At 54.4% G+C, this 13,579-nt stretch overlaps 1 protein-coding gene across 1 annotated transcript in view; it reads left to right on the top strand.

The window, feature by feature from the left end:
- COL6A1 (collagen, type VI, alpha 1) overlaps positions 1 to 13,579 on the top strand; it is a 24,903-nt gene that overhangs the window by 1,972 nt on the left and 9,352 nt on the right. Inside the window, exons 2-24 of the mRNA XM_009996878.1 lie at positions 1 to 122; positions 1,892 to 2,092; positions 2,407 to 2,566; positions 2,768 to 2,890; positions 2,982 to 3,002; positions 3,211 to 3,231; positions 3,332 to 3,376; positions 3,775 to 3,828; positions 4,656 to 4,700; positions 4,802 to 4,828; positions 5,105 to 5,131; positions 5,233 to 5,277; positions 5,480 to 5,533; positions 6,240 to 6,302; positions 6,700 to 6,762; positions 6,939 to 6,992; positions 7,080 to 7,115; positions 7,275 to 7,337; positions 8,792 to 8,854; positions 12,239 to 12,301; positions 12,754 to 12,816; positions 13,264 to 13,314; positions 13,400 to 13,435. The exon at positions 1 to 122 is cut by the window's left edge and continues 9 nt beyond it. Coding sequence (XP_009995180.1) covers positions 1 to 122; positions 1,892 to 2,092; positions 2,407 to 2,566; positions 2,768 to 2,890; positions 2,982 to 3,002; positions 3,211 to 3,231; positions 3,332 to 3,376; positions 3,775 to 3,828; positions 4,656 to 4,700; positions 4,802 to 4,828; positions 5,105 to 5,131; positions 5,233 to 5,277; positions 5,480 to 5,533; positions 6,240 to 6,302; positions 6,700 to 6,762; positions 6,939 to 6,992; positions 7,080 to 7,115; positions 7,275 to 7,337; positions 8,792 to 8,854; positions 12,239 to 12,301; positions 12,754 to 12,816; positions 13,264 to 13,314; positions 13,400 to 13,435 — 1,500 coding nt within the window. The remainder of the gene's footprint in view (positions 123 to 1,891; positions 2,093 to 2,406; positions 2,567 to 2,767; positions 2,891 to 2,981; positions 3,003 to 3,210; positions 3,232 to 3,331; positions 3,377 to 3,774; positions 3,829 to 4,655; positions 4,701 to 4,801; positions 4,829 to 5,104; positions 5,132 to 5,232; positions 5,278 to 5,479; positions 5,534 to 6,239; positions 6,303 to 6,699; positions 6,763 to 6,938; positions 6,993 to 7,079; positions 7,116 to 7,274; positions 7,338 to 8,791; positions 8,855 to 12,238; positions 12,302 to 12,753; positions 12,817 to 13,263; positions 13,315 to 13,399; positions 13,436 to 13,579) is intronic.

The following is a 13,579-nucleotide window of genomic DNA, read 5'->3' as shown; positions in this document are numbered from 1 at the left end:
GTGGACCTGTTCTTCGTCCTGGATACCTCAGAGAGTGTTGCCCTCAGGGTGAAGCCTTTTGGGGACCTGGTTGCCCAAGTGAAAGATTTCACCAACCGGTTCATTGATAAGCTGACAAACAGGTATATCTCCAGGGGTTTTGTCCAGGTGGCTTTAGGGAGTGGTCCCAGTGCCAGGTGGGATTCTGAGACCGCCCTGCACACCTGTCCATGGAGGGAGAGGAAGAAAGCAGGGATGCTGGGGAGAGGGGAGGGAGCATCTCCTCCCTTTCCTGGTCCTCGGATGTCCCATTTTAGCTCTGTCTGTGCCAAGGGCAACAGTGTGCCTTTAGCAAGGCTGCCTGCACCCACCCTCAAGAAAGCAGGAGCTTCCTGGCAGACACAGGATCGCAGCACCTATGGCTGGGTGGTTGTTATATAGTGCCAAAGAGATGCTGAACCCTATGTCACTGGTAGGTCAGACCCTAAACAACCAGGTGCTTGGTTGGCAGTGAGGCACCTCTGAGGTTAAGCCCTGCACTCCTGGGCACCCTGCAGAGCGAGCCCCCCTATGCATAACCCAGGTCACCCTGCAGTGTTAAACCCAGCTTTGGGTGCCCCTCATCCACCCCAATACCCAGCTCTTCATCTGCCTCCTTGTCACCCAGCCTTGTGGCCACTAAGGCAGGTCTGACCTTGGTTTTCTCAGAGGTGCTCAGGAGCACCAAAGCTCCCAGATCCTGGAATGATGGTGATGCTGGGAAGTGCTGGAGGCAAAGACCATGGTTTGCCTGCTGGCCAGAGATCAAGGGATGCTTGGAAACATCACGGGTCACAAAGGAATGTGGGTCTTGTTGAGACCTTTGGGACAGCACATAGGTGCTGGTGCCCAGAGGAGCACTGTGGGGATGTCCCAGTGTTGCCCAACCTGGAGGGGCAAAGTCTTAATCTCAGACAGGTGGGAGGGGGTTAGCAGATCACCTGTCCATTGCCCAGGAAGGAGAGCTGTTTTGCAAGGCCTTGAGGGACCAGGAGCCTTGTGCTTCGGGACAACTTGCCAGGTGTGGCTCTCCTAAGCAAGGCTCTGGGCTTTGTCTTGACCCTATGCTACATGAAGACAGAGGGACCTTCTGAGCCCACCCCAGAAACCTCTGTGCCAACCCTGGAGCTCACTACCTGCTCTGGCCCTGCAAGCCATCAGCAGGCATGCTGTCCTGCTGGGTCAGCATGGGTGATGGTGAGGCAACTGTCAGGGGTGGGGTGGAGGGTGCAGCAGTGGGCCATGCTCAGGTGACTTTGGAAGAGGTCCTGCTGGGCAGAGGTAAGATAAGCTCGGGGAAGTTAAGGAGCTGTGCAACCCCATCTCCTTGGGATTGGCTCCAGCATCCTGAGAAGACCCCTTTTGGGGTACTGGCCAAAGCACAGGTAGTTGTGATGCCTCTGTCCCAGAGAATCACAGGACAGGGCTTCAACTCACACAGTCATCCATCTTGGAGGCAGAGCATACTTCAGAGGGAGGCATCCCTCTGATTTTAACAAGTCCATCACTAGAAAACTCCCCGCAGTCCTGTGTGGAGTGCTTCAGTATTACCCACCTTGCACACATGGCTCTCTGCCTCAGCATCTCCTGCTCAGCTGCAGCCACCACAGCCTGGCACCTCTTTGGGAAGCCTCTCTGCCAAACCGACCTGTGCAGATGGCCATCAACTGCACCCTTTTGCCATTCCACTTGCTGGACCAACTGCCCACTCCTGTGCTGGGTTTTGCACATTAAGCATGTCCCAGCCTTGCAAGAAGGCAGGGAGCCCTTGCACAGCCCCATAGCATGTGGCAGAGGGTTTGCATTTAGCATGGTGGCCAGAGCAAGTGAAGGGACAGCAGGAGCTGTGGTGACAGGAGCTGTGTCCACACAGATACTACCGCTGTGACCGCAACCTGGTGTGGAATGCTGGGGCCCTGCACTACAGCGATGAGGTTGTGCTCATCAAGAGCCTCACCTCGATGCCCGGCGGCCGGAATGATCTGAAGAACCGTGTCGCATCTGTCAACTACATCGGGAAGGGCACTTATACTGACTGTGCCATAAAGAGGGGCATTGAGGAGCTGCTCATTGGGTAAGGCAGTGGGGCCAGGGTGGGTGGAGAGGAGGGTGATACTGGTGGTGTGGCAGTGGGGGATGGAGATTGGGTGCTTCTGGGTTAGGACATCCCAGTGTGTTGTGCAGAGCTGTCCTCAGGGTGGGAGAGGAGGTCACCTAGGCATGAGAGTGGCAGGTTTCTGGTGCTCTGGCTTTGCTGGGATGAGGCATATCCTGACCACAGGCTGGGGCTCTGCCTGGGCTGCGTGTCTGGAGATGCCTGAGCCATCCCTCTCCAGCTTAATCTGTTAAATCCTCACAACATTAAATTCTGTGCTGAAACCCTTCCAGTGGCTCCCATCACAAGGAGAATAAATACTTGATCGTGGTGACGGATGGACACCCCTTGGAAGGGTACAAAGAGCCCTGTGGAGGTCTGGATGATGCTGCCAACGAAGCCAAACATTTGGGGATCAAAGTGTTCTCCGTCGCCATCTCTCCCAATCACCTGGTAGGGACCACATGGCGGGGATGCTCCCTGTAGGGGTCACCAGTGGGTCTGTAGGACCCCCAGCATGGTGAAGGAGGCGCTGAATACCCCTCAGAGCCCCTCCCTGGAAGGAGGATGCAGGTCCCCAGGGTGGCCTCTGGGGGCAGGTTCTGCTTGACTGCCTGTGGTCTCACTCTGCCCTCCTCTCGCCCCCGACTCTAGGACCAGCGGCTCAACATCATCGCCACAGACCACGCCTACCGCCGTAACTTCACTGCCACCAGCCTGAAGCCAACCCGCGAGCTCGACGTGGAGGAAACCATCAACACCATCATAGACATGATTGTGAGCACTACCTGCTCCCTCCCCAGTGTGCCCCCTCCCTGGGCTCATCTGTCCCTCATTGACTCCCTCTCTTTGCTTTCTTGTCTTGCAGAAAGTTAACACGGAGCAATCGGTGAGTGTCCCTCAGAGTCTTCTCCTTCCCCCTGACCCTGTGCCTGTCCCCTGTGGGTCACCCCCAGGCGAGCAGGGGTTTGGTGGCACAGCCCAGCCCTGCAGGCAGCCCCTGTCAGCCCAGGGAGCTCCCCCTCCCAAGCGGGCTGCAGGCTGGCCCTGGTGCTGCCCACTGCCTCTAATGCTGTTTTCTCTTTTCTTCTGGGCAGTGCTGCTCCTTTGAGTGCCAGGTGAGTTGGGCTTTCCAGGCCCCCCCCATCCCCACCCCTGGCATCCCCATGACCTCAGGCTCTGCCTCAGCAGCTGGTCTGACCCATATGTCTCCTGCAGCCTCCTCGAGGACCCCCTGGACCTCCTGGTGACCCAGGAAATGAGGTGAGGGACTGGCTATGCTGCGGGACTGAGGTGGCGAGATGGGATCATTGGCGGTGTTCAGACTGGTGGGGCAGGTGTCTCTAACTCCCACCACTGTCCCGTGGAGAGGTGCTCTCATGTGGCTCGTATTGTCTGCTCCCCACAGCCATGGAGACTCAGAATTGTTTTGGTTGGAAAAGACCTTTAAGATCATGAAGTTGAACAGCTAACCAGCACTGCCAAATCTACCACTAAACCATGTTCCTAAGTACCGTATCTCTTTAATACCTCCAGTGATGGTGACTCCATCACTGCCCTGGGCAGCCTGTTCCAGTGCCTCCCTGCTCTTCTTTCAACAGGTCGTCATCATTCTGGTCCTGGAGATGATGAGCTAACTTTATTTCTGTCTTGTATTGCAGGGAGAAAGAGGCAAGCCAGGTCTTCCTGGCCAGAAAGGAGACGCTGGAGACCCAGTAAGTAAAGGACTAACTGCGGTGGCTCTGTTCAGGGACTATTTTTTGACTGCTGCTGAACATACCTCTTGGGTGCATCCTCACCAGCCCTTGCCCCTCCATCACCCCATTTTCATGCAGCAGTCAGTGGGGTCACAGCCAGCTGTCCTCCTCTGCAGCCACCCTGCCAAGCAGTGGCTCCTGGCAGGCAGTGGGGTGGGCCCCTCCTCTGTCACTACAAGGCTTCCTTGTTCCTCACCCAAAATAACTCCTCCTGGAGGACGCATCTCTGACTCATGTATGCCAGCCCAGGGGTGGACTCTGGGCTCCCTCCCGCGTCCTCTGACATGACAAGCACAGCAGTGTTACAGGGAAACCTTTGGTAAATAAGAAGCTAATAGCATGAGGAAACTATTTCCCTCCTCCTCCCTTTTTTTGACTAGGTACACTTATTTTTGGGAGGTGTGTTTTTTCCCACACACGTGAGTGTGCCATTACTCAGCTTGTGCGTTCCCAATTTGGAAACCCTATGTCATGCACACAGATTTTTTTTTTTTTCCTTCCCGAGGTTTTTCTGCCTTTCCCTTTAATCCCAGATGGCGTGTCCCCAAGCGTCCTCGTCCCTAGGGAGGGCTGGAGATGGTGGAGGTGAAGGCAGGTCTTCTCTGTCCTCCACAATGTTCCTGTGCTCCCAGTTGGGTAAAAAAAGAGTAGAGTTATGGGAGAACTGCCTGCAGGAGGATATGGTGTTTGGGACCTGAGCCTCCTTCAAGGGCCTGGAGGAACTGCCCCATGGTGATGGATGGTGCCTATTTCTGCCTCTGACACACCATGCTTTTGTCCCGTAGGGCAGGCCAGGGGACATGGGACCTGTTGGCTACCAAGGAATGAAGGTATGTGGGGCTCCAGGGTCACAGGCATGGCTCCTGGACAGGCCACAGGCTTTGTGCTGCAAGTGTTTTCATTCTCCTTTTTTCCTTTCTTTCATCTCTAGGGTGACAAAGGAAGTCGAGGAGAAAAGGTAAGGATGACAAGGATGCTGGGGACAGATCTGTGTCCCCCTGCTTGGTTACCCAGGGCTGCCCCTGCAGCTGCATGGTGTTAGGGTCTGGTCCCTGCCATGAGTGGGGATCGGAGCAGCACTGTGCAGTGGGCACAGCCAGGCAGGATGGAACAGACTGGCAGTGTGTGGGGCATGGTGAATGCCTGAGCACCTAGCTAGTGTGGGGATTGCAGCATGGATGGGAGGGATGGATTTGCTCTCTGTGGGGGCCTAACATCACTCTTCTTTTTGCAGGGCTCAAGAGGAGCCAAAGGAGCCAAGGTCAGCCTCTGTTTTTGCACCATTTTTTCTTTCTGGTTGATGCCTGGGGGGAGAAGGGTCTTTGGAAATCACTTCTTCATGGTCCACATTCTCTGTTTCAGGGTGAGAAGGGCAGGCGTGGAATTGATGGCATTGATGGCATGAAGGTAAATCTTTGCTCTGGGGCACTTTGCTTAGTCTGAGAACCTTGGCTTTTGCCCCTCCAAAACCATGGTGGGGTCAACTCCCTGCAGGGCTGTCCCCTCGCTACCTGGGGACAGGGCTGGGATGTCCCTTTCCAGGCTCTGGGATGATGAATGGGATCTTCCCATGGGCACCACTCATGGAAACCCCTTCTTTGTCTGACAGGGTGAAGCTGGATACCCCGGGTTACCTGGCTGCAAAGGCTCACCTGGATTTGATGTATGTACCCTCTGTGAATGAACCAGCACAGCCAATCTGCAATGATGGCACATGGAAACAGGAAGCCCCTCAAGAAAGGGAGCTGTAGGAGGGAGGACACTTGGACATATGTCCTTAAATGTGCAATGCTCATCCCAGGCATGGCACCCTTGGGGGTCCCCCCAGCCTGTCTTGTTCTTGCATGAAAGCTGCCCCCCCCCTTGCACGGGGCTGCATGCTAGGGGAGTGTTTGGTTGGAGACAGTTCAGCACAGGGAACTTGGCAAAGAAGAGCTCAGTGCCAAACAGGCAATCTGAGGATCAAGCAGTTTCAGACTGATGTGACCAGCCACCAGAAAATGTTAAGAGATTTTGGAGGACTCTGGAAATTGTTATTTTGACATTGCATTTCTCCAGTTTCCCCGCTTGTTTCTCTGCTTCCAAGATGACAAGTCTGTGGTGGCACCACTACCATGGCAGCCCAACAACCACTTTTTCTGCTATTTTCCTTTGAGCTGCAGGAGCACCCTCAGTCACAGCAGCACAGCTGCAGCATTGCTTGCACACCTCCATGGTACAAGAGTTTCCATGCCACCCCTACGTTGCTCCTAAGTGCTCGTCCCTGCTGCCCATCCTGCTGGGCTGCCAGGATGCTCAGTCCCTGCCTGATTTTTCACAGGTAGCAATGCTGGTGCCATTTTCAGTGATGCCTCCTTTGTTTTCAACAGGGAGCTCAAGGCCTGCCTGGACCAAAGGGAGATCCTGGTGCTTATGGACCCAAGGGAAGAAAGGTGAGTCACTCTGCTCAGCCTCATGCAGGAGGAGAAGTGCTGAGACCACCCACCTGCAAGAGGCAGAGGTGGTGATTGACCCATTGCTGGTCTCCTTACACTGCTTGTGGGCAACCCTGTCCTGGAGGATACTGTCATGCACAGTAAGATCTGCCCTGTGTGATTACCAGTGTGCCCAAGGTTGGAAGGTGTATACAAGCCTGGCATGGGCACCCCTGAGATAGTGGGGGGCTGCTCTGGAAAGATGGCTGGTACTGGGCAGAGGGAGCTCACTGGGGAGAGACCACAGCCCAGAAAGGGACTTGGGGTGCACTGGGGGTTCTGATGGCCTCTATGCTATGGGAGCTGAAATCCACCCCTGAATCCAGTCTTGATGGTGCCTTGTGTCCTTCTAAAGGGGGAGCCTGGGGATGATGGAAAACCTGGCCGGCAGGGAATCCCTGGCAACCCTGGAGAGAAGGTGGGTGGAGCACCCGTGTGTGAGCATCCTCTGCCCTCTGTGAGAGGGAAGGAGAGGTCCCCTGCACAAGCCTTGGCTTCAAAGCAGTGCTTGCCCAAGGTTCTGCAGCTGTGCAGGGCTTTGCTCCAAAACCTGCTGACTTGTCTCATTTATGTTCCCATGGCTTGCTCACCCAGGGTGCACCTGGAAACCAGGGAGAACCTGGACCAGCAGGAGAGACAGGTGATGAGGTGAGTCCTCTGCCCATGTCCCTGATGACCCTGTGCATGCTTGCCAGCCATCCCCACCACCTGACTGTCCCTGTCATTTCTCCACAGGGTGCTCCGGGCGCTGATGGTCCTCCTGGAGAAAGGGTAAGTGATGGCACTGCTGGCAGGGCACAGGTAGGGGGTGGTACGCTACAGAGGAGGAGGGGGAGGACTGGGGGTGAACCTGCTCAGAGGTGGGCAGTGAGGGCTTTGCTAACTGCTATGAGCAGGTCTTAATCTTGTGTTCCCACCATCTTCTTGCAGGGCAGCAATGGAGAAGGAGGCCCCGCGGGCTCACCAGGTGACCGTGGGCCAAGAGGAGAGCCGGTAACTGCATCTGTGGGGTGGCTTTTGGCATCTGCTTGCAAACAGGGGGCACTTGGCAGCCAGGAACTAGAAATAGGTCCCCAGTGACTAACTCCACCAGCCTGTAGGCCAGCAGGCAAGCTCAGAGCCTTTACTTGCCACCCCAGGAGAGACTTAGTATTGTCCCCTGGCAGCCACCCCTTTAAGCTGGCAGCTAATCACTGCTTAGCCAAAACGCAGAGGAGAGCATGCCAAGCAAGCCAAGAGTAGGTGGAGAGGAGTCAGTCTCTGCCTTGCACTTCTGAAACCAGTTGATGGGGAGCAATGAGGCAAGGTGTTCTCCAGGTACTGGGAAGGCTGCAGGGGGAGACCAGTGACTTGGGAAGGGGGGGTGCAGGTGCCCTTAGCAGCAAATCAGTGTGAGAGCCTACAGATGGGAGGGACAACAACTTTCCCTCCCCTTTTGAGTGGGAGTCACTAGGAAAGTATTTTTCCTGCCTGTTGGCAGGGGGGGGGCTGGTGTGGTGTGGTGAGTCACCAAGTGTGAGCTTGGGAGGGACAGGCTGGAGCCCTTGGCAGGCCAGGACAAAAATATGGCAAGAGGCTGAGGTGCCATGCACACTGGGGAGGGACAAGGGGTGCTGCTGCATCCAGGGCACCCAGCAGCAGCATCCCAGTGGGTGTCCTGGCACTGCTGGAGAGCCACCACGACACTGCTCTTCCTCTGTCCCTGCTGTGAGGACAGGCAGGACATATCAGCAGGTCTGAGGGCTTGGGCAGTGGGATCTGTCCTGGACAGGGACAGCTTTGGCTGGGGCCTGCTGGAAACCTCCCCCTTTCCTGTTTACTGCTGGGTAGCTGCAGCACTGCCCCGTGTGGTGTGCGGGGCAGATGTGCAGGAGATGAAGGCACGTCAGTGTCCTGGAGTCAAACTGTTCAGCAGTATGTCCAAGCACGAGGCTGCGGAACCTCGCCAGAAACGTCTCCACCAGCACCTGGGGGCCCTTCGGAAGTTGTGTTTCGTATTTACTGTTTGGCTTGGGCGTCTGGAAGCTTTGAGCTTGCAAACAATAGCTTTAGCTTGCTAAGCTTCCAACTGCTTTCCTCAAAGGTTTAGGTCAGGTGTGACTGTTGTGGGGAGTGCCTCAATTCCCCATTGCAAGGTGGATGTCTCCAGGCATCTGCTTTTCTGTTACAAAATGGGCTGAAACATGTCACCATAGGCAGGCCCTCCCATCCTTCAGAAGTTCTTCCTCTTGACTTTAATGTGGCCATGCCAGCTTGGCTCTCATGTTCCACATCTCTTATGGTTTCCCACCCAGCCCTTGAATTTGCCTGCAAAACCTCCTTGGGTGACTGTTTCTATCCAGTAACATGCTGCTGGGGCCACATCCCTACTCCCTGTTGCATGCAAGGCCCTCTGCATGTTATGCTTGTCTCTCTGACTTTTTTATGTCCTCTGTATGCTTTTTCAGGGAGAGGCTGGACCACCTGGTGACCAAGGGCGGGAAGGACCTCTTGGACCACCTGGTGACCAGGTAAGTGCTTGGGTTAACCTTCTGAATACCAGCTGGCTGTGGTAGGGGGCTTAACTGATGCCACAGGATCTTGAGGCAAGTTGTCATTGTCTTCCTAGACCAGGTAGCAAAGCTGGTGAAGAGGGGCAGAGATTTCTAAGAGAACCCAGAATATGAACAGGGTTAAAAAAATGGAGACTTGGCTGCCTAGCTGGGGACAGAGAAACCTCCACACCATTTCTCAATCTCATGGAAACAGATATCAACACGTCTGACAGATTTGGAAACTGGCAAGTGCAAGCTGCAGCAGTTCACAAAATGTTAAGGCCTGGGGCCAGATGCTGCTCACTTCGGTCAAGGGAGTCAATGAGACATCTTGTGTCAGCAGGGACAGCCTGACGCGGCCCCAGCCCTGTCCCTAACACCCTTGGCACCTGTAGAGACAGTCTGTTCCAAAGCCAGCTTTCCTCAAATCTGTTTGCTGCGAGGTCTGGCCCTCCTGCTCTGGGGTCTGCTTGTTGTTATGTGCCTCAAGGAGCAGATCTCAGACCCCATAGGCTTTTTCTAGAGATCAAAGCTGGCTGCCTCCAGCCTGAGGAAGGTTTGTGTCCTCTGCACAGGTACAGGCTCTCTCTTCTCAAAGTTGTACCCAGCTTCTAGTGTCAGTAACTGGGTCTGGAGGTGTTGCTGGGTTGCAGCCTGAGGAGGGGACATGCTTGTGCCAGGGTTGTCCTTGCCTGGAGTCAGGCTCCCCTCAAGCCTGTCACATGATGGTGAAGAGCATCAAATTGATGTAGGAGGATTGTCCAGATCCTATGGTCTGTGGCTGAGCTCCTGCTGCAACCAAAGACCATTTGGCAGCATGCAGCTTGTTGGGCACTGCTGTGGTGAGAGGTGACATTTCAGGAGGTGGCTGTGGTAGGAAGGCAGCTCTTTGGGGGGTGTGTGTGTGTAATGGACTGGAGTTGCAGGCTGACACCAGAGAAGGAAGGAGTACTGGAACTGGTCTTGGTGTGGTAGAGGCTCGTTCTAGGTTCAAGGCAGGAGAAGGACTGCACAGAAAAAGACAGAAGGTGGAAGTTTGTTAAAAGCCTGGGAGCTGAACCTGTGCAAGCACAGTGGGGAGCCAGGCTGGGGTAGATGCTACTTCTAACCAGCCTTCACTGGTGGGAAGGAGGAGGAATGATTTCCTTCTGTCACTGAGCTTGTGGGACATGAGTCTTCCCTTCTGGGGAGCACTGCAACTTGAGTTAAAACCCTCTCAGAGAGGGAAGCAAGAAACAGCTCTGATGCTCCAGACCAGAAACTGACCAAGCACCTCGACCACTCCAGGGAGATTTCAAAAGCAGTTACAAAATGAGAATATTTTCCATAAGCTGAGGAAGAATGCTTTTGCTTGGCCAAATTAAAAATGTGTAATTGGGCTTGGGCAAGAGAGGGATTTTGGCAAACAAGTGTTTTTTAAGCTGTGTTATCTGCAAACTCTGGCTCTTGGAGCGTGTTTTTCTTGGCAAGAGGGAAGGGCTCCTTCTGGCCTGTCACCCCTTTCATCCTCTTTGTATCTGAGAGAAGCTAAAGGTCAGCATGCACTTTCCCTGATCCTCACAGCCAGGTTATGTGGTCCCTCTCTCTTCTTGGTCTTGGTGCCCATCTCTCTTGCGGTTCTTACCACATCCAGAAAGGTAATGGACAGGGAGCAGCTAAAGAATGCTCAATCCAAAATTCTGTGTTTTCAGAAATTCCTCTAGGGCTGTGAGGGATTTGTGCTGTGTGCTGCAGTGACCTAGTGAGCCAAGGGTGCTGTGGATCCAGCTTTGGCTGATAAGAAACATCACGAGTTCCTGTCCCTCCTTCCCAGTTTTCTCTCTTCTGGGCTTTAGTGCAGAAATAAGGTCACTTACCTTTCAGCAGTTCAGTGCTCTGCACTGTGTAATGAAGTCCTCCATGCCCACCTTTCCTTGGAGAGGTGTGAGTCTTGTGCTGGGATGTTTGGCACCACTGCATCCCAGCTGCTGTCATGGAAAAAGGAGCAGAGGTAGCAGCTGGAAGGGTTTTCAGCTTCCTCAGCTTTCCTCAGCCCAGCTGCAAAGCTGGGCTAGGCTGAGCCACCACACTGAGGCAGCTCCCAGAAAATCTCAGAGGTGCTGGTGATGCTCAGAAAATAGAGGAATGTCTCAGGCAAGTGTCTCTGGGATCTGTAGTTGTGGGCCAGAGCATCATTGCCCAGTTGCCAGGAGACTGATGATGGTGTGTGACAAGTAAACCCCATGAAGGTCAGTTGGCACCAAGCAGAAGGTGCAGGAGTACCCTTGGACATGTATTTGAGCTCTTGGAGAAAAGACCTGCCTCCTGCCTTGTCCCTTGTCCCAGGCAGTCTCTGGGCAGCCTTGCAGCTAACGCAGCAAGTGGCTACTGCCCAGGTGGGATGTGACAGGTCTAGTGTCTTCCAGTGCAGACTGCCAGGGCTCTGCGGCCTCCTGGGGATGAGTAGTGGCAGGCTGAGGGTTGATGGTCTTAAATGGGAAAAGGAGAGATTTAGACATTGGGAAGAAATTCTCTTCTGTGAAGAAGGTTGCCCATGGAAGCTGTGGCTTGTTCAGTCCCTGGAGTGTTCATGACCAGGCTGAATGGGACTCTGAGCAACCTGGTCTAGTGGGAGGTGTGCCTGTCCATGGTAGGGGACTGGAACTAGACAGTCTTTAAGGTTTCTTCCAACCCAAACCAGGCTGTGATTTTCTGGAAAAACTCTCCAGAGCCTCAGAAAGGCCTCTTGTCAGCCTGTCTGTGACCCAGACCTGTCCAAGCCCCAAGGCATGGGGAGGGACTCTGGAGGGAGATCTGTGGCCTCTCCAGGTTGACTACTCCACCTCCTGTGCCCTGTGGACACCTCTGTCACAGCCAATGAGATGCCACTGTGCAACACAGCCGTGCTTTGCTGCTAGAAAATATCTTCCCCACCTCCCTGGTCCTTCTCCTCACCAGGCTCTCTGTCAGCAGACTGATGTGTGGAGGAGAGGGTTGGCATTTAGGGCCTCGGGAGCTCTGCAGGCCCAGCTGCTGCTGAAGCACATGGTATCCAACCCACTCTTGTGGTGTCACGCCTCAGCCCAGAAAGCTTCTGGTTCTGCCTTGCTCTGGCTGAGCTTGGCAGGGAAAGCTGTGCCCAAGGAAGTGTGGGGGGCTGCTGCCTGTGTGGACGGGGGGGGCAGCCAGGCACAGCTCCTGAAGCAGCTCCCCACCTGCATTACCCCCCATCAGTTCCTTTCTGGTGAGGCTAGCTTACAGTGTGAGGACCCAGCCCAGCGCCCCCCACCGACCTCTTTGTGAAAGGAAGGGACAAACCCTTCATGGCAGGAGCAGCACCAGAAAAAATCCCTGTTGTGAGAGCTCTTTGTGTTTCCCCAGGGTGAGCCTGGACCCCCGGGACCCAAGGGCTACAGGGGAGATGATGGTCCCCGCGGCAATGAGGTCAGTGCTGCTTCTTTCACTACATCTTCTGGGGGAGGGAATGAAGAAAAGACCAGGAGATATTGCCCTTTAGGGCTGTCTGCAAATCTCTCACCTCCTGGAAACCTGTTGGAAATACAAGCTCAGGTTCTACCTTCCTGGCAGACACACTGAGATATTTTTCCTGGGTCCTGTAAGGCCATGGCTGCCTTTTTCCCCACCTCACAGATGCCATTTCATGGAGGGGGTATAGTCACACCACGAGCCATGGAGGTTCCCATCACAGAAGCTGGCAGAGCTGCTCTCCAAGGGCAGCCACCTGAATCTGCCAGCATCCCTGATAACCAGGGCATGGAGCAAGCTGAATCCCAAGCCAAAACATCTCCTGCGATGGTAGCTGGTTGCCTCAGAAGGCATCATCTTCCCAGCAGGGAGGATAGTGTGTAATGCTTGACTACTTCTGTTCCCTTCAGGGTCTAAAGGGATTGCCTGGAGCACCTGGACTGCCTGGAGATCCTGGGCTGATGGGAGATAGGGTGAGTGGTATTTGTTTGGGAGGATTACATGCTGAGTGCAAAGGATGTACAACAGGCTGGTTCCACACAGCATAGTCCAGGTCAGGGGGAAAAATTACACTCATATGGCTGAGAAATGCTGGGAAAACTTGCAAGGAGCTGGAATATACATCTTATCTGCAGGCTTAAAGAGGTGTATCTTGGGATGTACTTTACAGCAGAGACTTGATGCTTCTCAGTCTGTTCCCAGCCCGTGGGCATATCCCCGGTCTCTGTGGGGGACAGTGTGTCCCCCTCCCATTGACTGTGCAGATCACACACAAGCAAGATGGCCTTTCTGCACCAGTGTCCAACCCACCAGTTGTGTATTTGTTGCATGGCTGTTTATCCAAGGAAGGCAGGATGGCTGCTGTGCCATCTAAGGGCTTTGCTTTTCATTATTTCACATATTTATTCCTTCCTTTCCAGGGAGAGGATGGCCCTGCTGGGAATGGCACAGTGGGATTCCCAGGTGCCCCAGTAAGTGTTTTTGTGCTGCCTTGAAACTGCAAGATCCTTATTTCTGCTTGTCTGACCTAACGTATTTCCTTTTCTTCATCCCCAGGGCCGGCAGGGTGACAGAGGTGACCCTGGCATTAATGTAAGTGTGTGTTTCCTTATATACCTAACAGAAGTTGCCTTGGCTGGTGGTTTGGCTCCTAGAGCCTCTCCACCAGCTGTATTCTGAAAAGGGCTCCCTGATGCAGCCTGCTCCTCCAAAGCCCTCTTTTCCTTCTGCCCACCT

This window comes from Chaetura pelagica, unplaced genomic scaffold (assembly GCF_000747805.2).
Source record: "Chaetura pelagica isolate M959 unplaced genomic scaffold, ChaPel_1.0 scaffold300, whole genome shotgun sequence".
NCBI classification, from domain to species: Eukaryota; Metazoa; Chordata; class Aves; order Apodiformes; family Apodidae; genus Chaetura; species Chaetura pelagica.
The sequence above is the reverse complement of the archived record's forward strand: the minus strand, read 5'-3'. Positions and strand labels throughout refer to the sequence as shown.